We start from the raw sequence: 24444 nt of genomic DNA on the forward strand, positions 1-24444 counted from the left end.
CCCCGAGTGCTGTCCTAGCTCCGTCTGGGATGGGAAGTCAAGGCAGGCTTGGTCAGAAGCCACCCAGACATGGGGCGTGAGGATGGCTTGGTCCGGTCCTGGTTTTAGGGGTCCCCTCTTAGGTTTCCAGCCACCAAGGAGATGGGTGTTACTTTAGCTGGGTCTTGGCTGCCTGAGCAGGGAGGGCCTCTCAGCTGGGGTCTCCCCTGCCCGCCCCCGAATGTACCCCATAAATGAGACAGGGTTCATGGAAACCTTGGAGGTTGTACCTGGTTCATGTCAGGCACTCAGAGCATTGCACAGGGAACGGGCGGCTCTCCTGGACGGGGACTCTGAGGCCCACAGGACAATAGTTTCACCTGCCTTTTCTGCAGGAGAGAACGGGAAATCAGTCCCCATGGGAGAGTCCCACAGCCTAGAGCCCCCCTCACCCTCCAGCTGCCTTGAAACCAGGCATGGAGAGAGGGCCGCCTCACAGTCCCTGACGGGCCTCTGTTCTGCCCCCGAAGGGCAGGGAAATAAAGGAACCTTAGTCCCAGGTTCAAATGGGGGAACCCAGGCCCAGAGAGCGACACTGGGCTGTGGCGAGTGGGAGGCTGCTCTTGGCCGGGTCTTCTGCATCCTAGTTTCATCCACTTCCATCCTGAAAAAGCACAAGCTTCTCCCTGTGCCTTCCTGGGCGGGTGGGGTTTGAGACTTCACGCCCACTGTGCCTCAGTTTCCCCACCTGTCGCCTCTCTGTGCCTCGGTTTCCCCATCTGTTGCCGCTCTGTGCCTCAATTTCCCCATCTGTCAGTGAGGATTGGCATGGGGCTAAAGCACTTTATTAGTCTCACTTCCAAAGCCAACACTCCCTGGCTTTTCTCGGAGCCCTCAGAGACAGGCAGGGCAGACATGGGACCCTATCAGCAGCACCCAGACTCCCCGACAGGCCAATTCCAGGAGGCACAGCGGGGACCCTTGTCTTCTTTCTTCCCTGGCCTGAGTTTGGGGCAGGAGTTTCCCAACGGCCCAGCTTTGCCCACTCTTCTCAGCCCCCACCTGTCCCTAGCTGGGGTCTCAGAGCGGCTTCCCTCCGCCCTCTGCCCCTTGCTCGACCCCCTCTGTAAAATGGGTTCGTTAGCAGGACCCACCCAGCTCACAGGGCTGGCCTCAGCGTGAAAGGAGGGAACACACACAGCGCCTGGAACAGCGCCGGGAACAGCATGGGTGCTGCAGAAGTGGGGCCTATCACATGTCACTAGTGGCGTGGAATTCCCTGAGGGTTGGCTTCCCCTGGGGACCCCAGCAGCCCCTCATCCCTCAGCCCTGCCCCCTGTTGCTCCCATGGGAGTAAGAACAAAATCTGAAGTTTGTTATTAAATCGGTTCCATTTTTATTGGATTTGAACCAAATACAGCAGGATGAGGGGTGGGGGGCTGAGGGGTCTTGGTTCATGTTGGGATGGCGTGGGGAGACCGGGGGCTGGGAAATCCTAATATACGGATGCTCTGTGAACCCTAACATGGCCGACAACGCACCCCCTCCTGTCTTTGATAGGCTAAAGGCACTTGGATATCAATTTTGGGGGGCCCTTGGGGTTGTCATGGTAACCAGAGTCAGGCAGGTGCTAAGAAAAAAATTGGTTCTGCCCAATTCAGGGGTGGCGGTTGGGGTTGCAGGAACTTCAGCCCTCACTCATGTCGAGCCCCCTGGGCCATCTGTACATCGTGGTGCAGGCCTGGGCCCTCCCGGCCACAGCTCAGGGAGAACGGGCCGGTGTCTCCTTCCAGCTCCTTCTGAAACTTGCTCGAAGCCTCCAGCGCTGAGCCGGCTTTCTCTCTGTTTCTCTCTGGCTGATCTCAGAGCAGTCTTGAGGGATCCACGATCCAAGTCAAGCCATCAAGCTCATCTGCAGGCCTCTGGCCTCTGAGTACAGGGTAATAGGTTTGACCCTCAGACCCATTTTACAGATGAGGGCACCGATGGTCTAGGCGGTCTTCAGTCACCAGCTGAGATCACATAGCTGGGCAGGAGCAGAGCTGCTTTTGAGCCCTTCCTGCAAAGTCCTGGAGGGTCTGTCCTAACCTCTCGGTTGGCAGCCAAGCCCCTTTCTGGCTGAGGTTTTGGCCCAACAATGGTTCCTGTCCCTGCCCCCAGCAATGTCCTAACTGTCCTCTGGAGGATGTGGACGGGAGGGGCAAGAACTGGCTGTGAGGAGGCCAGGTCGCAGATGGTCCCTATGGTCCCAGTCTGGTGTCTGAATCCTTCTGCAAAACCTCAGCTCCTGCTTGTTTACCCCCCATGACAGGGAGCTCACCATCTGCAGAGTAACAGGGCGGTGACCTCGGGGAAGCTCTTCCTTGACCTGAGCTGCAGTCGGCCTGTGACCCCAGCTTTGGTCCTAGATCTGCCCCACCTCTGCAGGTGCAGAGACCGAGGTTCCTCCATCACCTTCTCCCGAGGACCCGGGTCCAGGCCTCCCTGCAGGGTGAAGCCCTTGTTCCGGCCTTGTTCTTGTCACTACATCTGCACCGCACATAGCAGGGACCCCCAGGAACCCCCTGTGCTCTTTGGTCTCGTTCCCCACCTGAGCCACGGGTCAGCAGGGCCGGGCACGATGAGCCACGCTCAGGGCTTGTCTGAGGCCGGCTCAGAGGTCAGTGTGTACCTAGGGGCAAAAGTCCCTCCAGTAGACCCATTTAGAAGGACACTCAGCACCCCAGAAGCCATGGTCCTGGGCCGGGGCAGGGTGGCCACCTCTCCCTTGTGGGGTGGCCCTCTCTTGCCTGCTGTTCTGGGAAGCACGTGGCAGCGGAGGGAGGTAGAGGGCTGAGGCAATGGCTCCTTCTTGTGGACAGCCCTGCTGGGCTGTGGGGAGGACGGAGGACAGAGCATGTGGACGCCTGACTGTGACCACCGCGTGTGCTGGGTCCTCAGCAAGACCTGAGCCCAGGCCCCGAGGTCGGCTGGGAGATGCTCAGCTGAGCAGGCGCTGGGGTGGGCTGTGTGTCCCAGGTGTGAGCTGTGTCCCAGGTGTGAGTTGTGCCTGTCTCAGGTGTGAACTGAGCATGTCCCTGGTGTGAGCTGTGCTCTCACGAGAGCCCGGCCTGCCTCTGTGGTCAGCTCTGGTGCCCAGGGCCTGGTTTTAGTGTCAGCTGGGTGTGAGCTGTGTGTGTCCCAGGTGAGAGTTCTGTGTTCTGGGTGTGAGCTGAGCATATCCCGGGTGTGAGCTGAGTGTGTCCTGGGTGTGAGCTTTGCCTGTCCCAGGTGTGAGCTGTGTCTCAGGTGTGAGCTGTGTGTTCCAGTGTGAGCTGAGTGTGTCCCGCGTGTGAGCTGTGTGTTCCAGTGTGAGCTGAGTGTGTCCCGGGTGTGAGCTGAGTGTGTCCTGGGTGTGAGCTGTGTTCCGGGTGTGAGCTGTGCCTGTCCCAGGTGTAAGCTGTGTGTCCTGGGTGTGAGCTGTGTTCCACTGTGAGCTGTGCTTGTATCGGGTGTGAGCTGAGTGTGTCCCGGGTGTGAGCTGTGTGTTCCGGGTGTGAGCTGTGTGTTCCACTGTGAGCTGTGCTTGTATTGGGTGTGAGCTGAGTGTGTCCCGGGTGTGAGCTGTGTGTCCTGGCTGTGAGCTGTGCCTGTCCCGGGTGTGAGCTGTGTGTCCCAGGTGTAAGCTGTGTGTGTCCTGGGTGTGAGCTGTGTGTTCCGGGTGTGAGTTGCGCCTGTCCCAGGTGTGAGCTTTGCTCTCACGAGAGCCCCGCCTGCCCCTGTGGTCAGCTCTGGTGCCCGGGTCTGGTTTTAGTGTCGGCTGGGTGTTAGGTTGTTTCACCTGTGTGATTGGGTTCCAGGTGCGACTGTGTCTCTGGGTGTGAGGTGTAGGATGGCCAGCTGTGAGCAATGCAGACTTTCTGCGCACCCTCCCCTCGGGGCTGTGGGGCCCTTTGTGGGTCCCGGGTGTCCACTGTCTCCCGGATGCGATCTGTGTACAAAGGGCTAGGGGAGCGGAAGCCCAGGGCTTGGGGGCAGCAGTCTTGTGCCTCCTGGGTGTGAATTGCGGGCCCTGAGGATCCTGGGGTCCCTGAGCGCCCCCAGCCATCCCGGGTTGGTAGACGGGGGCCCATCCCCCCATCCTTGCAGCCCGCACCCCCACCCCCCAGCTCAGTCACCATAGCAGGGACAGGAAGACGGGTTGAAATCTTTAGAAAACGCTTGAGAAACTGCAAAAAGACGCATGCTGATGAAAAACAGTCCTGCGGTTGGGCGTCTACAAAAAAAGGGGAAGTTCTGCCTGGGGAGCGCCGTGCAGCCTCCCCCTTCCCCTCCGGAAAATGCATAGGTGGACACGCGAGCGGCCGGCCCGCGGGGGAGGAGAAGGGAAGGGAGGGTCCGCCCCTGGGGACCCCTCAGATCATCTTCATGTTGAACTTGCGCGCGCCCCCCTGGCCCGCCGCGGCGGCCGGCCCATCCACCTTGCGGAAGGAGTACTCCACCGAGAAGTTGTTCTTGTGCTGCCCGCGGCCGCGGCTCCACACGAACAGCAGCACGAAGCAGAAGAGGACCACGCCCAGGAAGGTGATGCAGCCCATGGCGGTGGACACCAGGATGGTGGTGAGGTCCAGCGGCGCGCGCAGGGCCGCCAGCGTCTCGTTGTGGGCCTCGCCCGGGGTCCGGTTGGCGGCCGGCTCGGAGCGCACGGTCAGCGTGGCGAAGTAGGTGTCGTTGCCGCCCGCGTTGCTGGCCACGCACGTGTAGGTGCCGCTGTCCTGCGGCCGCGCGTCCTGGATCTCCAGCGTCCCCCCGGGGAGCACGCGCGCCCGGCCCGCGCTGGTGGCCGTCACCGGCCGGTGCTGGGGGGTCACCCAGGCCACGGTGGGCGCCGGTTCGCCCTCGGCGCGGCAGAGGAAGCGGACGTCTTCGCCCGCGGTGGCCGTGACGCGCTGCAGCCGCCGCTCCCGGATCTTGGGTTTGCGGCACACAAAGTACTCGAACAGCACGGAGTCCGGCAGGTTTCGCAGCGCGTCGCCGCGCACCTCGGCCGGGGTGGCGCAGGCCGGCAGCCGCCCGTCGAAGTTGAGGGTCTTGCGACGCTGCACGATCCACAGCAGGCGACAGTCGCAGGCCAGCGGGTTCCCGTCCACGCGCAGCGTCTCTAGCGTGTTCACCGAGTGGAAGGTGCTCTCCTCCAACGTGGAGAGCAGGTTGTTGGAGAGGTTGAGCAGGCGGATCTGGCGCAGGCCCAAGAAGGCCTGCGGCTCCACCACAGCCAGCAGGGCCCCGGCCAGGTGCAGCTCGCGCAGACGGACCAGGTCCCGGAACGACCCCCGTGGCACCGTGCTGATGGGGTTGTGCGACAGATTGAGGCAGGTGAGGTGCGCCTGGTGCCGCAGCGCGGCGGCCGGCACGGCGGTGATGTTGGTGTGGGTGACCGACAGCGAGGTCAGGTTCAGGCCCCGCAGGCTGCCAGCCGCCACCTCCTCCAGCAGCGGCCAGTTGTCAATCTCCAGGTGCAGCAGCCCGGGCAGCCTGCGGAAGTTCTGGTCCTCCAGGGCGGCGATGGCCAGGTGGCGCAGCCGCAGGGCGCCCAGGCCGCGCAGATGGCCCAGCGACTCCCCGGACAGAGCCGTGAGGTTGCAGCGCTCCAGGGTCAGCTCCTCCAGGGCCAGCAGCCCCGCGAAGGCGCGGCGCGAGATGAACACCAGGTCGTTGTCGCCCACCTCCAGCCGGCGAAGGCTGTGCAGGTCCTGGAAAGTGTAGTCCAGCAGGATTACCAGCTTGTTCTCGCTCAGGTCCAGCAGCGTGAGGTTGTCCAGGCGCGTGAAGACCCCGGGCGGGATGAGCTTCAGCTGGTTGCCACGGAGACGCAGGACGCGCAGGCGCGGCAGGTTGGCGAAGGCGCCGGGCTCCACGTGCGCGATGGCGTTCTCGCTCAGGTCCAGCTCCTCCAGCTCGGGCAGCGCGGCCAGGTCGCCCGGGTTCAGGCAGCGGATGCGGTTGCGGCTGAGCTCCAGCAGGCGAGTCTCGGCCGGGATGCCGTCGGGCACGGCGGTCAGGCGGCGGCGCGTGCAGGCCACGGCGCGGTTCTGCGCGGTGCACTCGCAGCGGGCCGGGCAGCCTCCAGCCGCGGGCGGCGCCGCGGGCAGCAGGAGCAGGGGCAGGCTCAGGACGCACAGCCAGCAGGTCATGGTGCGGAGCGTGGGCCTAGGGCCGCGCCACCATCCTCCTGCGCACCTGCGGGCGGGCGGGGAGCGGGCAGCGTTAGCAGCGTTAGCAGCGTTAGCACCGAGCCCCCCTCCGAGGCGCCTCTGCCCCCAGCCCGCCCCTAACCCGTCCCAGCACGGCGGCTCGCTCCTGTAAGCCCAGCATTTTGGGAGACTGAGATGGGAGAATTGCTTGAATTCAAGAGTTCGAGACCAGCCTGCACAACATAGCAAGACTCCCATCTCTACAAAAAAATAAAAGATGAGCCGCATGTGGTGGTGTAGGCCTGTGGTCCCAGCTACTCAGGAGGCTGAGGCAGGAGGATTGCTTGAGCCCAGGAGGTGGAGGCTGCAGTGAGCTATGCTTGTGCCACTGCACTCCAGCCTGGGCAACACGGTGAGACCCCTGTCTCTACAAAATAAATAAATAAATAAAAATTAGCTGGTTTGCAAGTAATTGTGAAATATTAAAAAGTTTACCCAGGCATGGTGGCCTGCACCTGTGGTCCCAGCTACTCAGGAGGCTGAGCCAGGAGGATTGCTTGAGCCCAGGGGGTTGAGGCCGCAGTGAGCTGTGATCGTGCCACTGCACTCCAGCCTGGGAGACACAGCAAGACCCTGTCTAAAAAAAAAAAAAAAAAAAAGCAGCATTGATCCGCCGTGTGGCTGCAATTCCAATCTCCTGGGTTTTTTTGTTTTGTTTTGTTTGTGTTTGTTTGTTTGTTTGTTTGAGATGGACTCTCACTGTGTCATCCAGGCTGGAGTGCAGTGGCTTGATCTCGGCTCACTGAAACCTCCGCCTCCCCGGTTCAAGCAATTCTGCCTCAGCCTCCCGAGTAGCTGGGATTACAGGCGCCCGCCACCACGTCCGGCTAATTTTTGTATTTTTAGTAGAGACGGGGTTTTACCATATTGGCCAGGTTGGTCTCAAACTCCTGACCTCAGGTGATCCACCTGCCTCGGCCTCCCAAAGTGCTGGGATTACAGGTGTGAGCCACCGTGCCCACCCGCTCCTGGGTGTCTTTGCATAAGAGAATGGAACACACAGTGCACGGAAAACCTGGGAACATTCACAGCCACATCTGTAACAGCCAAACAGTGGAAAAGGCTGGAATGTGCACCAAGGAATGGATGGTTCAGCACCGTGCAACCACCCACACACGAACACAACTCAGCCATGAAAAGGAGCGAGGCTCTGACCCAGGCCACAGCGGGGATGCACCTTGAGGACGCCATGCTCAGTGAGAGACACAACACAAAAGGCCACACTGTGTGATCCCATGTCTTTCTTTTTTTTTTTGAGACGGAGTCTTGCTCTGTCGCCCAGGCTGGAGTGCAGTGGCGCGATCTCGGCTCACTGCAAGCTCCACCTCCTGGGTTCACGCCATTCTCCTCCCTCAGCCTCCTGAGTAGCTGGGACTACAGGCACCTGCCACCACGCCTGGCTAATTTTTTGTGTTTTTAGTACAGACGGGGTTTCACCGTGTTAGCCAGGATGGTCTTGATCTCCTGACCTGGTGATCTGCCCGCCTCGGCCTCCCAAAGTGCTGGGATTACAGGAGTGAGTCACCGCGCCAGGCCTTTTTTTTGTGTTTTTTTTTTGAGACAGAGTCTCACTCTGTGGCCCAGGCTGGAGTGCAGTGGCGCAATCTTGGCTCCCTGCAAGCTCCCCCTCCCCAGGGTTTCGGTGATTCTCCTGCCTCAGCCTCCTGAGTAGCTGGGATTACAGGCACCTGCCACCATGCCCAGCTAATTTTTGTAGTTTTAGTAGAGATGGGGTTTCACCATGTTGGCCAGGTTGGTCTTGAACTCCTGACCTTAGGTGATCCACCCGCCTTGACCTCCCAAAGTGCTGGGATTACAGGTGTGAGCCACTGTGCCCGTCCGTGTGATCTCATTTCTATGAAATGTCCAGGACAGGCCCATCCACAGACAGGGAGATGACATTTGATCTCAGACCCTGTTGTAGGTGGAACTGTGTTCCCACAAACGTTCAAGGCTGGGCGTGGTGGCTCACGCCTGTAAATCCAGCATTTTGGGAGGCCGAGGCGGGTAGATCACCTGAGGTCAGGAGTTCAAGACCAGCCTGGGCAACATGGGGAAACCCCGTCTCAACTAAAAATACAAAAATTAGCCTGGCATGGTGGTGTGCATCTATAGTCCTAACTAGGGGAGCCTGGGGTGGGAGGATCGCTTGATCCCAGGAGTTGAGGCTTCAGTGAGCTGTGATCGCGCCACTGCACTCTAGCCACTGGGCAACAGAGTGAGACTGTCTCAAGGAAAAAAAAAAGGTATGTTCACGTCCTGCCCTCTTGTGCCTGCTGTTCATGGGACCTCATTTGGAATCAGGGTCTTTACAGATGTGCTCAGGGTTAGATGACACTGCGGTGGATTACAGTGAGCCTTTTCCAACGACTCCTGTCCTTAACTACAAGAGGGAGACTTGGACACACACCTAGCCCCATACAGGGGAAATAGCCGTGTGAAGACGGAGGCAGAGGCTAGGGTGACACAGCCACAAGCCAGGGATTGCTGAGAGCCCCAGGAAGCTGGGAGAGGCAGGAAGGACGTGCCCCAGGAGCTTCCAGAGGGCCCCCGGCCCTGCGGACACCTTAATTTTGGACTTCCGCCTCCAGAGCTGGGAAGACATATATTTCGGTTGTTTTAAACCCCCCGGGGTTTGTGGCACCTTGTTCTGGCAGGAAACAGGCCGAACCAAAAATTGAACAGAACAGAGCCCGTGGTTTTCTGGAGGAAGGGTGTGTGGGCTGGGGGAACAGCCACTACAAAGGCCCCGAGGTGTGGCGGGAGTCTGGTGAAGCTAAGGGAGAGAGTGGAGGGGGGCGGGGAGCTGGGTTAGGAGGGGCCTCTGGGTGGGGGGCAGATGGCATGGAGCCGTGGTGGCCCAGAGGAACAGGCACCAATGCTCTGTGGGTCCCGGTGGCTGTGCCTCCTGGGCTGTTTCCGTCTCTCCTGGGAGCCTGCTGCACCCCTACCAACTCTTCTTGGCTGCAGCCCAGATTCTGGGGGCTGGGGTGGCAGGTGGAGGTGGGGTTGGAGGGAGTGGGAGGAAGGAACCAGAGCTACCAGGCAGCATTGCCCAGCCTCTTCTGCTTGGCCGCCTCCCCCGCCAGCCAGCCGGCTATTTTTGGCATCTTAGCAGCTGAGCCCCGCTAGGCATCCCCCCAGGCCCCTTGGCCCAAACCAGGCTGTGTGTCTCCTCACGGTTCCCACTGGCCGTCGATCCTCATCTGCTAAATACCTGCAAAGGCAGCTCCCGCTTCCCCAGTGCCTTTCGAGAATTTAATCCGAGAGCAAACAGACGCGGAGCCCCGGGAGACTGCTTAATGTCAGAGATGAATCGTACGTAAGTGAGGACAGGGTTTGTATCTTGCAGCTGTAATTCATTAAGATGAGGTCACGCAGGAGCAGGGAGAGCCCTAATTCAATGACTGGCATCCTTATAAGAGGGAAATTTGGACCCAGAGACACAGGCAAAGGCCAAGTCACAACACAGGCAGAGACTGGAGTGATTCATCCACAAGTCAAGTGACACCAGGGATGGCCAGCTATCACCGGAAGCTGGAAGAGTCAGAAAGGGCCTCCCCGAAAGCCCCCAAAGGAAGCTGGACCTGCTTGAGCTTTGACTTCCAGACTCCAGAACCGTGAGAGAAGCTCCTCTTGCTGGGTGCGGTGGTTCACGCCTGTCATCCCAGCACTTCGGGAGGCTGAGGCGGGTGGATCACTTGAGGTCAGGAGTTCGAGAACAGCCTGAGCAACATGGAGAAACCCTATCTCTACTAAAAAACACAAAAATTAGCCGGGCGTGGTGATGGGCGCCTGTAATCCCAGCTCCTTGGAAGGCTGAGGGAGGAGAATCGCTTGAACCTGGGAGGCGGAGGTGGTGGTGAGCCGAGATCGTGCCACTGCACTCCAGCCTGGGCGACAAGAGGGGAAACTCCGCCTCAATAAATAAATAAAATAAGGTGAAACGCCAAACTGAATTCTGGATTTAGGTGGACACGGATACATACGTACAGATGCCAAAACTGGGCGTTCACATGCCGCATGGAACAGCACGGAGTGTGGTGGAAAAGAAGGTGTCGCAGGCGAGAATGCGGTCCCACCGAGAGAAAAGCGAGGGACCTCTGGTTCCCAGGAGGCCTTGGTCCTCCTGTCCCCAGCTTGGGAACATAGGAAACTCAAGGGAGGGAGGAAGGGAGGGAGCAAGAGAGGGGGCATGCCCCCGCCCCCAGAATTGTCCTTAATCCCAACCTGGGCATGTTGCAGGGAAGGCAATCCTTCCCTCCCAGGAAGCTCCCTCCCAGCACTGTTTTTCTGGGTCATTCTCTCCCAAGCTGCTGCCCTGCCGACAGCACACTCAGGGGCCGTGTCACGGGAGGGGACAAGAGCGCTAGGGCAGTGATGGCACTTTTATTTGCCCCCCACCCTGCACCTCCCCCCTTACAGTCCGCTCCACAGTGTTTACAAAACCACTGTTGAAAACCTGCCCACGGCCCAGGCGTGGCGGCTCACACCTGTAATCCCAGCCCAAAGGCCGGGCGCAGTGGCTCACGCCTGTCATCCCAGCACTTTGGGAGGCCGAGGTGGGGGATCACTGGAGCCCAGGAGGTTAAGGATGCAGTGAGCTGAGATCACGCCGCTGCACTTTAGCTTGGGCAACAGAGCGAGACTCTGTCTTTTTGTTCTTTTTTTTTTTTTTTGAGACAGGGTCTCACTTTATCACCTGGGCTGGAATGCAATGGCATGATCTCAGCTCACTGCAACCTCCACCTCCTGGGTTCAGGTGATTATCCTGCCTCAGCCTCCCAAGTAGCTGGGGTTACAGGTGCCCACTACCACACCCGGCTAATTTTTGTATTTTTAGTAGAGACGGGGTTTCACCATGTGGGCCAGGTTGGTTTCGAACTCCTGACTTCAAATGATCCACCCGCCTTGGCCTCTCAAAGTGCTGGGATTACAGGTGTGAGCCACTGTGCCCGGCTGCAAGACCCTGTTTTTAAAAAAGAAGAATAGGCCAGGCACGGTGGCTCACGCCTGTAATCCCAGCACTTTGGGAGGCCGAGGCAGGCGGATCACGAGGTCAGGAGATCGAGACCATCCTGGCTAACACAGTGAAACCCCGTCTCTACTGAAAAAACATACAAAAAATTAGCTGGGCGTGGTGGCGGGCGCCTGTAGTCCCAGGTACTCAGGACTGAGGCAGGAGAATGGCATGAACCCGGGAGGCGGAGCTTGCAGTGAACCGAGATCGCGCCACTGCACTCCAGCCTGGGTGATAGAGCGAGACTCTGTCTCAAAAAAAAAAAAGAAAAAAAAAAAAAAGAAGAATAAAGTAAACCTACCCACAGTTCTCAGGCGAGAAACATCCATCTGTTGGCCTCCAAGACCGTGCAGCAAGCAGCCCTCACCCCCACCCTGGCCTCATCCAGATACTGCAAAAGCTCCTTCCTCTCAGTGCAGACCCCTCACCCTGCTCTGCTCCCCCAGGACCTGGGCACATGCACCCTCCCTCCCCTCTCGTTTTTTTTTTTTTCTGAGACAGAGTCTCACTCTGTCGCCCAGGCTGGAGTGCAGTGTCGTGATCTTTGCTCACTGCAACCTCCGCCTCCCGGGTTCATGCCATTCTCCTGCCTCAGCCTCCTGAGGAGCTGGGACTACAGGTGCCCGCCACCACGCCCGGCTAATTTTTGTATTTTTAGTAGAGATGGGATTTCACCATGTTGGCCAGGATGGTCTCGATCTCCTGACCTCGTGATCCACCTGCCTCAGCTTCCCAAAGTGCTGGGATTACAGGCATGAGCCACCGCACCCGGCTTTTTTTTTTTTTTTTTTTTTTTTTTTTTTGAGACGGAGCTTCATTCTTGTTATCCAGGCTGGAGTACAATGGCACAATCTCAACTTACTGAAATCTCTGCCTCCTGAGTTTAAGTGATTCTCCTGCCTCAGCCTCCTGAGTAGCTGGGATTACAGGCGCCCGCCACCACGCCCAGCTAATTTTTGTATTTTTAGTAGCGATGGGGTTTCACCATGTTAGTCAGGCTGGTCTCAAACTCCTAACCTCAGGTGATCCACCCGCCTCGGCCTCCCAAAGTGCTGGAATTACAGTGTGAGCCACTGCTCCTGGTCTGTTTGTTTTTTGAGACAAGGTCTTGCTCTGTCGCCCAGTCTGGAACAGCAGGATCTCCTGGGAGGCCTTTGCCTTCCAGCTTCGAGCAATTCTCCTGCCTCAGCCTCCTGAGTAGCTGGGACTACAGGCGCCCGCCACCACATCCAGCTTATTTTTGTATTTTTAGTAGAGATGGGGTTTCACCATGTTAGCCAGGCTGGTCTCAAACTCCTGGGCTCAAGTGATCTGCCTGCCTCAGCCTCCTAAAGTGCTGAGATTATAGGTGTGAGCCACTGGGCCTGGTCCATTTTCTAAATTAGAGGTTTCTTTTTAAGTTGGAATTTATTTATTTATTTATTTATTTATTTAGAGACAGGTTCTTGCTCTGTTGCCCAGGTTGGAGTGCAGTGGTGCGATCTCGGCTCACTACAGCCTCCACCTCCCCAGCTTAAGCAATCCTCCCACCTCAGCCTCTCAAGTAGCTGGGATTATAGGCACGTGCCAGCACCCCTGGTTAATTTTTTCATTTTTAATTTTAATATAGAGAGAGATAGGGTCTCACTCTATTGCCCAGGCTGGTCTCGAACTCCTGGGCTGAAGTGATCCACCTGCCTTGGCCTCCGAAGGTGCTGGGAATACAGGCATGAGCCACTGTGCTGGGCCAATAATTTTTTTTTTTTTTTTTTTTTTTTAACATAGAGTCTTGCTCTGTCATCCAGGCTGGAGTGCAGTGGTGTGATCTCAGCTCACTGCAACCTCTGCCTCCTGGGTTCAAGCGATTCTGCTGTCTCAGCCTCCTGAGTAGCTGGGATTACAAGCACGCGCCATCGGATCCGGCTAATTTTTGTATTTTTAGTAGAGATGGGATTTCACCATGTTGGTCAGGCTGGTCTCGAACTCCTGACCTCGTGATCCGCCCACCTCGGCCTCCCAAAGTGCTGGGATTACAGGCGTGAGTCACCGCGCCCGGCCCAAGAATTTTTTTTTTTTTAAGCAGTTCCCACAGAGCACAGATAAGGGCAAAATCAGGAAGTTTCCTGGAGAGATGACAGGTCTGGAATCGCTAGGTCAAAGTCACACCGATCCAGCGGCAGAAGTGCTGGCGGGAGGCCTCAGTTCGGATGCGCTGTGTGACCTCTGTTGAGAAACCTACCCTCTCTGGACCTCGCCTGTCACGGCACAGGCACAAGAGCCCTCCAGGGCACCCTCCAAGCTCTGGCTCTATAATTACTCCTGGGATGAGAGGACAGCTGATCCCTCGCGCCCAGCAGGGGCCACTCAAGCTGTGACCTAGTTTTACAAGCCTGACTCCCCCACTCAATGGCCTGGCCCTGTCATTTCCTCTGCAGGGTGCTGCGGGGGAGTCAGGAGGGGGGATCCGGCGGCTGGACTCAGGCTTCTGACATGTCCCCTAAGGGCCTGGTGTTCCCCAACTTGGGAGGAAGAACTGGTTCCTGGAGAGGGGATGTGGGAGACTCGATTCTGTGTGCACGGCCTGCATCTGCTCGCCATGTGCCCTGAACGCATCTGGTTGTCCTCCCTGGTCTCTTATTTTTTATTTTTGAAATGGAGTCTCGCTCTGTCGCCCAAGCTGGAGTGCAGTGGCGCGATCTCGGCTCACTGCAAGCTCTGCCTCCCATGTTCAAGCAATTCTCCTGCCTCAGCCTCCCGAGTAGCTGGGACTACAGGCACCCGCCACTATGCCCGGCTAATTTTTTTGTATTTTTAGTAGAGACAGGGTTTCAGCGTGTTAGCCATGATGGTCTCGATCTCCTGACCTGGTGATCCGCCTGCCTTGGCCTCCCAAAGTGCTGGGATTACAGGCGTGAGCCACTGTGCCCAGCCTTTTTTTTTTTTTTTTTTTTTTGAGACGGAGTCTCGCTCTGTCGCCCAGGCTGGAGTGCAGTGGCACAATCTCGGCTCACTGCAAGCTTCGCCCCCTGGGTTCATGCCATTCTCCTGCCTCAGCCTCCCAAGTAGCTGGGACTACAGGCGCCTGCCACCACGCCCGGCTAATTTTTTGTATTTTTAGTAGAGATGGGGTTTCACTGTGTTAGCCAGGACGGTCTCAATCTCCTGACCTTGTGATCCACCGGCCTTGGCCTCCCAAAGTGCTGGGATTACAGGCGTGAACCACTATGCCTGGCCTCTTTTTTTTTTTTTTAATTGAGTCGGAGTCTCACTCTGTCACCTAGGCTGAGAGTGCAGTGGCGCCATCTCCGCTCACTGCAGCCTTCGCCTCCTGGGTTCAAGCGAGTCTCCTGCCTCAGCCTCCTGAGTAGCTGGGATTAAAGGTGCATGCCACCACACCTGGCTAATTTTTGTATTTTTAGTAGAGACGGGGTTTCACCCCGTTGGCCAGGCTGGTCTCGAACTCCTGACCTCAGGTGATCCACCTGCCTCAGCCTCCCAAGATGCTAGGATGACAGGTGTGAGCCACCGCGCCCGGCCCCAGGCTGATTCTTTAGGAGCCTCTGTCCCCTCCCTTGTCCTCATGCTGTGGTCCTGGGGGAAGGTGACACTTTCAGGGCTCTCTATCTCCATCCTCATTGGTCCCTCAGACCACCCTCCTCCCAGGAAGCTGCCACCCACCTGGGGCATTACCTCCCGTCCTCCCAGACTGGAAACACCATCTGCTCACAGATACCTCCTGATGGTGTGTCCCAGCCACCTGAACTGCAGCCCAGGGACCCAGCCCCATCCCTGACTTCTCCCAGGGCGACCCACAGAGCCCCAGCGTAACCCCGGCCACGCGGAGCCAACCCCAGCTCCACCCTTCCTCTCCCACAGGCCAGAGTCCTCCCTCGCTCTGAGCCTCCCACCACTGCCAGGCCTCCTTCCCCCAGCCCGAACACCCCTCCTTCCAGCCGGGCTCCAGTTCGCCCCCAACATTCAACGCGCTCCTCCTGTTCTGGCCTCGGTGTCCCCAGCTGCCAAATGGAACTGGAGTGCGGGGAGGATCAGGCCAGCCCCTGCAAACCGGGGTCTCCCCGGGCTCTGTGAACATTGGGGCCTGGTTGTTCTCTGGGGTGGGGCCGTCCTGGGCACTGCAGGGTGCTGAGAAGCGTCCCTGGCCTCCACCCACTCCATGCCAGGGACACCCCGTCGAGACAACCACGGATGTCCCCAGACATTACCAAATGTCCCCTGGGAGCAGAATCATCCTGGTTGAGACCCTCTGGGTTAGGGGATTCCACGGACCCCCAAGAGACTCTGCATCCCATGATCCTCAGCCCTGTTGAGGTCCCAGGAGGCTGCGCATGTTGAAATCTGTGCCCTGAGTGGGAGGGAGAGAGGAGGTGAATCTCAGGAGCTGGGGACCCCTGGTTTGCAACGTCTGCCGGGTGAGGAGTTGATCCTGGTGTCTGGTGTGAGCAGGGGACAGATTTAGTGTTTTTTTTTTTTTTTTAAATAATTAATGCAGGTGTCTCTCTTTCTTGGCCCCATGGACATCTTATATGGATGATTCTCTGTCTTGGGCACTGCAGGGTGCTGAGCAGCATCCCTGGCCTCTACTCACTCCAAGCCAGGAGCACCCCCTTCCCAGTCGTGACAGGCACAAATGTCCCTGGACACAGCCCAGAGTCCCTGCAGGGCAGAACCTCCCTGAGTGGGTCCTTGCTGTAGAGGATGCTGGCACACAGCGCGCCTCCAGTTCATGCCCCAGGAGGAGCCAGGGTGATTCAGCCTGTTTTACATGGGGAGGCGGAGACCCAGAGGCAGATGGCAACGTGCTCAGGGCCACACAGCAGGCAGGAAGCAGGTACAAGACACCACCCCGGGGCCGGGTGCGGTGGCTCACGCCTGTCATCCCAGCACTTTGGGAGGCCAAGGCGGGTGGATCACAAGTTCAAGAGATGGAGACCATCCTGGTTAACACGGTGAAACCCCATGTCTACTAAAAAATACAAAAAATTAGCCGGGCATGGTGGCAGGCACCTGTAGTCCCAGCTACTTGGGAGGCTGAGGCAGGAGAATGGCGTGAACCCGGAAGGTGGAGGTTGCAGTGAGCTGAGATCGCGCCACTGCACTCCAGCCTGGGCAACAGAGCCAGACTCCATCTCAAAAAAAAAAAAAAAGAAAAAAGAAAAGAAAATGTACCAGTTGCCCTTTGATGAACTGGAAACACAACAGAGAACAGAGGCCAGAAAGTCCCTGTTCTTTTATTTTTATTTATTTATCTGTGGGGTTTTTTTTTTTGTTTTTTTTTTGAGAGTCTCATTCTGTCATCCAGGCTGGAGTGCAATGGTCCGATCTAGGCTCACTGCAACCTCTGCCTCCCGGGTTAAGGCGATTCTCCTGCCTCAGTCTCCCGAGTAGCTGGGATTACAGACATGCGCCACCATGCCCAGCTAATTTTTGGATTTTTAGTAGAGACAGGGTTTTGCCATGTTGCCCAGGATGGTCTCGAACTCCTGACCTAAAGTGATCAGCCCGCCCCAGCCTCCCAAAGTGCTGGGATGACAGGCCCTGAGCCACCGTGCCCGGCCCCCTGTCCTTAAGGAGCTTACATTCTGGTGTGGGTGACACCGTGAAATCAGTGTACGGCGCATCAGCTGGTAATAAACATCAGGGAGGTGAGAACAGCTGTGTCCTCGGGTGACGTCACCTCCTCGGCTGTGCGCCCCGCGGTCCACAGGCGCGAAGCTGGAGCTGGGGCTGGCGACCGAGAACCTTCCTGCCTCCCCTCCCCAGCAAGGGGCAAGTCCCACCAGGCCCCGACTGCCCGTCTGCCCCTGCAGGCCCCCCGCTCTGGTGGTGGGCTCGTGAGCTCTGCTGCCCGGTCTGGGGAGTCTGGGGGAGCGCGGCGTCGACCCCTGTGGAGGGAGGACTCGTGTTTCAAGGACAGAGCCTCATTACCATGCACGACCAGCCGCAGCTGAGGCCGCAGAGGCCTTTGGCAGGGGGGCCGGGCCGGCGGCAGGGACGGCGTTGGCGGTGGTGGACGGGAGTGGGGGTCTGTCCTGAACAGGTGGGGGTGGTCCGTGTGCTGGCCCCCGCCATGCGATCGCACCCCAGGACTCCCGTCCTCCTTCTAAGCCCCAGCATGTGCCTGGCGCTGCGCGGGTGCTGGAGGCACAGCGGCTTCCACGCAGACGCCCGCAGCACCACAGCCTGTGCGCGGCGCATCCACGCCCTGTTACAAATGTTCCATTCAACGCCTTCTAGCACATTCACAGATAGTCCGCCGGCACCTCTAGTTCCAGAACATTCCATCACCCCCCAAAGGAAGCCCCGTCCCCTTCAGCAGTCACTCCCAGCCCCTCCCCAGCCCGGGCCCCCACGCATCTGCTTCCTGTCTCTGCGAATTGGCCTGTCTGGATATCTCGCATCAATGCAATCGGACCGGCTGTGGCCCCCAGGGACTGGCGTCTTTCCCCCAGCGTCAAGTTGGGGGCACAAACAGGTGAGCATCGTGCAGCCCAGCTAATGAGCAGATCGTCTGAAAAAAGCGCTGAGGAGCGGAGCTAGCAGGGAGCTGTGGGCGCGGGGGGGGGGTCTGTTCCCGGCTGTGGCTGTGTTCGAGGGGCCCAGACCCTGTCTGAGCTGAGACCTGGATGGGGAGCCGGGGTCAGCAGGGTACAGCTAGGGGAGGGGCGATGGTGGCCGGGGGTGTGTCTGTGCTTGGTGGGATGGGAGCCCTGGCTGGCAACGGCAAAACCACACGGGGCACTGAACCCCCAGGGAGGTGTCTGGACTTGCGTCCACAGGCAATGGGGAGCCATGGGAGGTTATGGAGCAAGAGCATGGCGAGATCTGGGTTGCAGTTGGAAGGCGCGTCCTGCTCTGCGTGGTCTGACCCCAGGTCGCCCTGCCTCACCCAAACCTGGAAAGTCTTGACTCTCGGCTGCACCTCCATCTCCAGAGAGCAGGGCACTATTATCTCCCTCTCCACCCCGTCACCCACACGCAGAGCTGTGGCCAATGACGGAGCATGGGGAGGCTGAACTGAACACGAGGTGCTGAATCAATGGCCCCTTGTCCACTCCAGAGCCAGGACAAGAACTCACGGGTCCTCACCTGAATCGGCCACTGACCGCCTTGGGCAGAGACATCGAAGTCTCTGAGCCTCAGTTTCCTCTTCTGCAAAAGGGAACTTCAGGGTTCCCAGTCACCTCCCTGGGCTGAGCGAGTGAGAAGTCAGGCAAGGAGGTTCCTTCCGGGGAAGTCTCCACTGGGTGCCGGCTGGGGTCAGGAGCCCAGAGTCCTAGGCCCTGGTCTGCTCCTGGCCATGTGTTCACCTCATTCATTCATTCAACAAGCATTCATTCAACAAGCATTCATTCATTCAACAAGCATTCATTCAACAAACATTCATTCATTCATTCAACAAGCATTCATTCATTCGATCATTCATTCATTCAACAAGCACTTAAAAACAATGCCTGTGTGCCAGGCACTGGTTTTAAGAGAAACAGCAGTGAACAAAACAGACAAATCCCTGCTTTCTGTCTATGGGCAAGAAACAGAAGAAACAAGTAAAGCCAACTGTCACATGGTGGGCCATGGTATGGGAAAAAATAAACAGGGAAGGGGGGCCTGGGGTTGGCAGAATGGGGTTGGCAGAATGAAGGCCTCCCCACAGCCAGTCCGTTCTAATCCCCGGAACTGCAGATAAAGCCACCTTACATGGAAAAAGGGCCTCTGCAGATGGGATTAAGTAAGAATTGTGAGATCAGGAGATCATCCCGGATCATCCGGAGGCCCAGCATCCTCACAGGGTCCTCACCAGAGGAGGCGGGAGGGTGAAAGTCAGAGACTGGAAGAGGCTGCACTGAGGCCATAAGGGGAGAGGGTGGGGCCCTGAGCCAAGGGATGTGGGTGCCTCTGGGCAATGGGAAAGGTGGGAACCGGAGTTTCGCCTGGAATGCGCAGGAGGGAGAGGGTGGGGCCCTGAGCCAAGGGATGTGGGTGCCTCTGGGCAATGGGAAAGGTGGGAACCGGAGTTTCGCCTGGAATGCGCAGGAGGGCCAAGCCTTGGCCATGTCCTGTTTTTTTTTTTTTTTTTTTTTTTTGAGACAGAGTCTCGCTCTGTCACCCAGGCTGGTGCGATCTTGGCTCACTGCAACCTCTGCCTCCCAGGTTCAAGTGATTCTCCTGTCTCAGCCTCCCGAGTAGCTGGAACTACAGGCACGAGCCACCACGTCTGGCTAATTTTTTGTATTTTTAGTAGAGATGGGGTTTCACCGTGTTGGCCAGGCTGGTCTCGAACTCCTGACCTCCGGTGATCTGCCTGCCTCGGCCTTCCAAAGTGCTGGGATTACAGGCGTGAGCCACCACACCCGGCCTCATGCCCTGGTTTTACGCCAGTGAGGCCCATTTTGGACTCTGGCCTCCAGAACGATGCGATAATAAATGTGTGTGGTTCCCAGTCACTGCTGTCACAGCAGCCAGAACTCATCGGGGTCATTGCAGTCTTGAAGAGGGAGGTCGCTCGAGGCCTCCCGGATCTGTGCACCTGCCTTCTGGGGTGTGGAAGGCAGGGGACATTGACCTCTTCTTGGGGTCTGAGATCTGCATCAACCATGGTGCAGGCACCGGCCTTGAGGACCCCCTCCCCAAAACTGTCCCCCACGGCAGGACCTGGGCAATGGAGGCCTTTCTTCCCTGTACCCCCAGCTGTCCTTAGATATGGATCCTGGACTAATGGTCCTGGAAGCTCTTAGCTCAAGGAGAAGGCAGAGTGTGGCTGTGAGTGGCTGGGGTCCCTCCCTAGAACAGAGGTGGCCTTACCCGCTTGGTGCTTGGTGGTGTGGGCAGCTCCCTCCCTCAGCTCCTGGCTAAGCCCCCGGCCCTTCCAATCCGCCTCCTCTATTCTGAGCAGGGCTCTTCCCCTCGGCCCTCTTGCAAGGTTACCTCAAACACATCCTCCCTCCAGTCCCCGCCCAGGGCAAGGGATGCTGACATCTCCCTTGGGAAAGGCTCTCCTAGAGGCCGGCCAAACCCAGAGGGGGCAGGGGTGAGAAGTGTGGTAGCGGCCCCCTCTGTCCCCAGGCCCACAGTGACCTCCATCTCCCTCCCTCTGCCCCCCACCACAACCGGGGCGGTTGGAGTAAGGGGCGTGTGCTCTGGATGCGACCCCCATTTGAGCTTCTAAGACAGATATGGGAGGAGGGGGCCCAGCTCCTCACAGCACGTGGCCCTCTAAGGTCTGCTTTTGGGGACACGCTGCCAGTCCCCCAGGACCCCTGCATCCTCTGTCCTAGATCCAGGCCCTCCCAGGGCTTCATCCATGACAATTCATTAAGCCCTAATTAGCTTCCATCTGCTGTTAGTCCCCATCAACCCCTCGAGGGGCTGGGGGCCTCCCGACCCACTTTCCTTCCCAGCCTGTACATGGGGGGCCGTGGACTGCCCTCTGCAGGCAGGGCCTCTAGATCCGGAACCAGTTTTGGAGCACCCACTGTCTAGAACCAGTTTTGGAGCACCCACTGTCTACACCAGCCACTTCACCCACTAGCCCAGCCCTGACTAGGGGGAATAATAAAGTTCGTTTTGGAGAGAAGGAGACTGAGGGTCAGAGTGGGCCCCAGCTCACCGCACCACTTAGCTGCAGACAGTCAGCATTTGAACCTGAATCTGACGCCAGCTCCTACCCACAAAATCCCAGCTCCCCCCGAGAGGGTGAAGGGTGCTCTTTGGAGGCCCGAGATTGACATGTAGTGGTGGGCGGCTTGATGGGGCCCACCCGGGGCAAACTTTGCTCACACAGTTGTTCGAGAGGCTCTACCTGGTGATGAGGTAGTGACTCAGGGGGCGCCGAGGAATGACAGTGCTGTGGGAAGAGACATCAAACTGCCTTCTTTTCCCACTCAGCAAGGCACCTTCAGGTCCCGGCTTACCCTGGGGGTGGACGGCTGAGGCTGAGCGGGGCCAGGCAGGGCTGCTGCCGTAACCATCGTGACCTGAGCATCTGTTTTATGGCGGCACCACGCTGCAGCCGAGGTGGGCAGCATCTCATTTAATCCCGTGTGGGGTGAATCTGAGAGAGGGGATGTCATTTGCTGGAAGTCACCGGTGGAGACCAGACAGGCAAGGCAGGGAAGGCTGAGTTGAACCCTCCTAAGCCCCCATCCCACCGCCTGGCTGCCCCCTTCCTGCCACCCCACATCATCCAGGTGGGGACAGGAGCTGGGTCTACAGGGGAAGCCCATGGGTTCTTCCTGCTCAGATCCTGTCTCCGACGATGGCTGCTGCTTCGGCTCAGAGAGCAGCCAGGGTAAGGCCATGCCCGGGCAGCCCACCCCACACCAGCCTCCTGATAAAGCCAGCACCACCCTCCCTGAACCTGTTTCCAGCCTGTGTCCTCCACCTGGCCACTCACACCTCGCACCTTCTGCATCCTCTCCACGCCACTTCCAGGGAGCCCTCCTGGGTTGCTCTGGTTCTCACAGCTCTGTTGTCCCTGAAGGTTCCCCCCAGCCAAGCCGCAGATGTCCCTCTGCGAATACCATTGCACAGCAGACGCCTGCTCCCCACCCCCGCCGGAGGTGTCTGCAGCCTCGCTGCGTCCATGGTTTAGCCGGGGGCCGCTTGCTAAAATGCAGCTTCAGGGGCCGATCGCCTCAGAAGTTCTGACTCCTCAGAACTGAGGGGGGCCGGGACACCGGCACCGTTAGCGCCCCAAGCACACGTTGAGAAACCCAGTTACATGGTGGTCTCCAGCGTAAGGACCCGGGGCTTTTCTTGTGCCCGGACCAAGGCACGAGGTGCTGCTCCCCCAAACTTGTTGAATGGGGCTCAGGGCCTCCCCTGGCCAGGCCCCAGAGGCCCGGGAAGTGGGGGCACCCAGGCCCAGCCTCAGGGTACAGAGAGAAGCCCCACCATTTCTGGTGCTATTCAGACGCCCCCAGAGCAGGGGACTCAGCCCTATGCCCCCAGGTCCCTCCCCGCCAGGCCGGGCCGTCAGCTCCAGGGATGGAGCAGGCTCCGGTGTGGACCCCAGATACCCTGTGCGTCTTCCAGCTCCGCACCCCCAGGCTGGACCAGACCCGGCTCGGGGGAGACGGGGCAGGAAGGCACGGGCTGCAGGCTCTATTCGGACGTTCCCCACACCCCAGACCCAACCAGTCCCCCCTTCATCTCCTCCTGGAGAGGAGCGCATCCTCCCAGCGTCCCCACTGCCCCGGGGAGATGCCCACCAGGTTCCCCGCTCCTTGGCGCCCCAGGGGAGGGGCGGGGGGACCCCAGGGTGGGGAGTTCGCCCCCAAAGTTTCCAGGGGGAGCGTCGGGGGCCTGGCAAGGAGCGATGAGCCCGGGAGGGGTGCGCGGGGCAATTTCCCCCGGCTGAGGATGGGGTCGCGGGTTGGGGGCTTTGGGCGGCAGGGGCGCAGGGTGCAGGTGCGGGGTCCCCAGGCCTGCGGGCGCGCCCCACGCCGGGCCCCGGCGCGGCCACTCACCTGGGCGGCTCCGCCGCGGACACGGCGCGGGCTGCGGCGCGGGGACCGCCCGGAGCCGACACGAGCAGCCGCCGCCGCCGCCGCCTCCCGGGCTCCGCCGTGCGCGCCACCGCCGCGCGCACCCGCCAGCCGGTCTCCTCGGCGCGCCCGGCGGGGGCGCGCGGGGGCTGCGCTGGGCCGCGTGCGCGGCGGCTGGGGCCGCAGGTGTGCGAGGCCACGTGGGCGCAGGTGCGGGGACACTGGGAGGGCGGGTGCATAACCCCTCCGTGCGCATCCCGGGCGCTTCGTGTCCGAGGACCTCCTGTCCCCACGGCCTGGGTGAGCCTGCGGAGACGGCCGTGCAATAAACGCAGGGGCACCCCAAGTGCAGCAGGTTGTTCCATGTGGAACCTTCTGGAAGCTACCATCTCCTCCTCTGACCCCCGTCCCCCACCCCTATTCCAGGCCGCCACCATCTGCACCTGGACACCTGCCACAGCCCTCCAGGCCCATTCTTTATGTGGCTCTCAGAGGAAGCCCCTCAGAGGAAGCTTAGCCACTGAGGTCCAGAACCTGCCATGGTTCCCTACGGCCGTGAGGGTCCCGTCTGCACCCCACCTACGCTGGAATTTCTTTCTTTCGTTCTTTCTTTCTTTCTTTTTTGAGATAGAGTCTTGCTTTGTTGCCCAGGCTGGAGTACAGCGGTGCCATCTTGGCTCACTGCAACCTCCCCCTCCTGGGTTCAAGCGATTCTCCTGCCTCAGCCTCCCAAGTAGCTGGGATTACAGGCACCCGCCACCACGCACGGCTAATTTTTGTGTTTTTAGTAGAGATGGGTTTTCAGCATGTTGGCCGGGCTGGTCTCAAACTCCTGACCTCAAGTGATCCACCCACCTCGGCCTCCCAAAGTGCTGGGATGACAGGTGTGAGCCACCGCCTGGCCGCCTGCACTGTTTGGTCTGCCGCACGACCTCCTTCCCCCTGGCCTGTCCTCACTCACTCTTTCCCGGGCTCCACCCCCTCAGCCTTCCTCAAACAGGCCAAGTCCCTCCCGTCCCAGGCCTTTGCCTTTGCTGTGCCCAGCTTGGACGGCCTTTCTCTCCGTCCCTCCATGGAGCAGCTTGGAGCCTCTCAGTTTGTCTAATGGGCTTGTTCCCCAATGTGCCTTCCACCCAGCATACGGCAGCGCACACACCACCAAGTGCTCGTGGAAAGTTTTTTACCTTTTTTTTTGTCTTTTTGTTTTTTGTTTTTTTTTTTTGAGATGGAGTTTTGCTCTTGTCACCCATGCTGGAGTGCAGTGGCGCAATCTTGGCTCACTGCAACCTCCACCTCCCGGGTTCAGGCGATTCTCCTGTCTCAGCCTCCCGAGGAGCTGGGATTACAGGCGCCCACCACCATGCCCGGCTAATTTTTGTATTTTTAGGAGAGATGGGGTTTCACCATGTTGGCCAGGCTGGTCTCAAACTCCTGCCCTCAGGTGATCCACCCGCCTTGGACTCCCAAAGTGCTGGGATTACAGACGTGAGCTACTATGCCCGGCCCCTCACTGTATCTTCTAAAAGCCACATTTAGCCTCCCCGTCTCACAGATGAGCAAGTCGAGGCTGGGAGATGCCATTTGTCCCAAGTGAGGGGCGAGAAGGGGGCCTCGGGAGCCTGTGTGTGTAACCTTGCTCGTCTGCCCCCTTCACCCACCCTGCAGTCCTCCCTACCCACTGTGTACTCCCAGTGGCTTTGGCAGTGGCCTGGCATTCACGCAGCCACCT

General features: G+C 59.0%; 1 protein-coding gene across 1 annotated transcript; it reads right to left on the reverse strand.

Annotated features, from left to right (window-relative positions):
- Positions 1 to 4156: 4156 nt before the first annotated feature.
- LINGO3 (leucine rich repeat and Ig domain containing 3) lies at positions 4157 to 22728 on the reverse strand. Its single transcript, XM_054465471.2, has 2 exons — positions 22698 to 22728; positions 4157 to 6198 (listed from the first exon to the last, which is right to left on the reverse strand). Exon 2 carries the CDS (start codon positions 6150 to 6152, stop codon positions 4374 to 4376), a length of 1779 nt encoding a protein of 592 aa, XP_054321446.2. The 5' UTR covers positions 6153 to 6198; positions 22698 to 22728; the 3' UTR covers positions 4157 to 4373.
- Between the last annotated feature and the right edge of the window lie 1716 nt (positions 22729 to 24444).

Source organism: Pongo pygmaeus, chromosome 20 (genome assembly GCF_028885625.2).
Source record: "Pongo pygmaeus isolate AG05252 chromosome 20, NHGRI_mPonPyg2-v2.0_pri, whole genome shotgun sequence".
Taxonomy (NCBI): Eukaryota; Metazoa; Chordata; class Mammalia; order Primates; family Hominidae; genus Pongo; species Pongo pygmaeus.

What these genes read in the sequence shown, in the direction of transcription:
- LINGO3 (XM_054465471.2), bottom strand. Translation starts at nt 6,152, where the DNA reads ATGACCTGCTGGCTGTGCGTCCTGAGCCTGCCCCTGCTCCTGCTGCCC.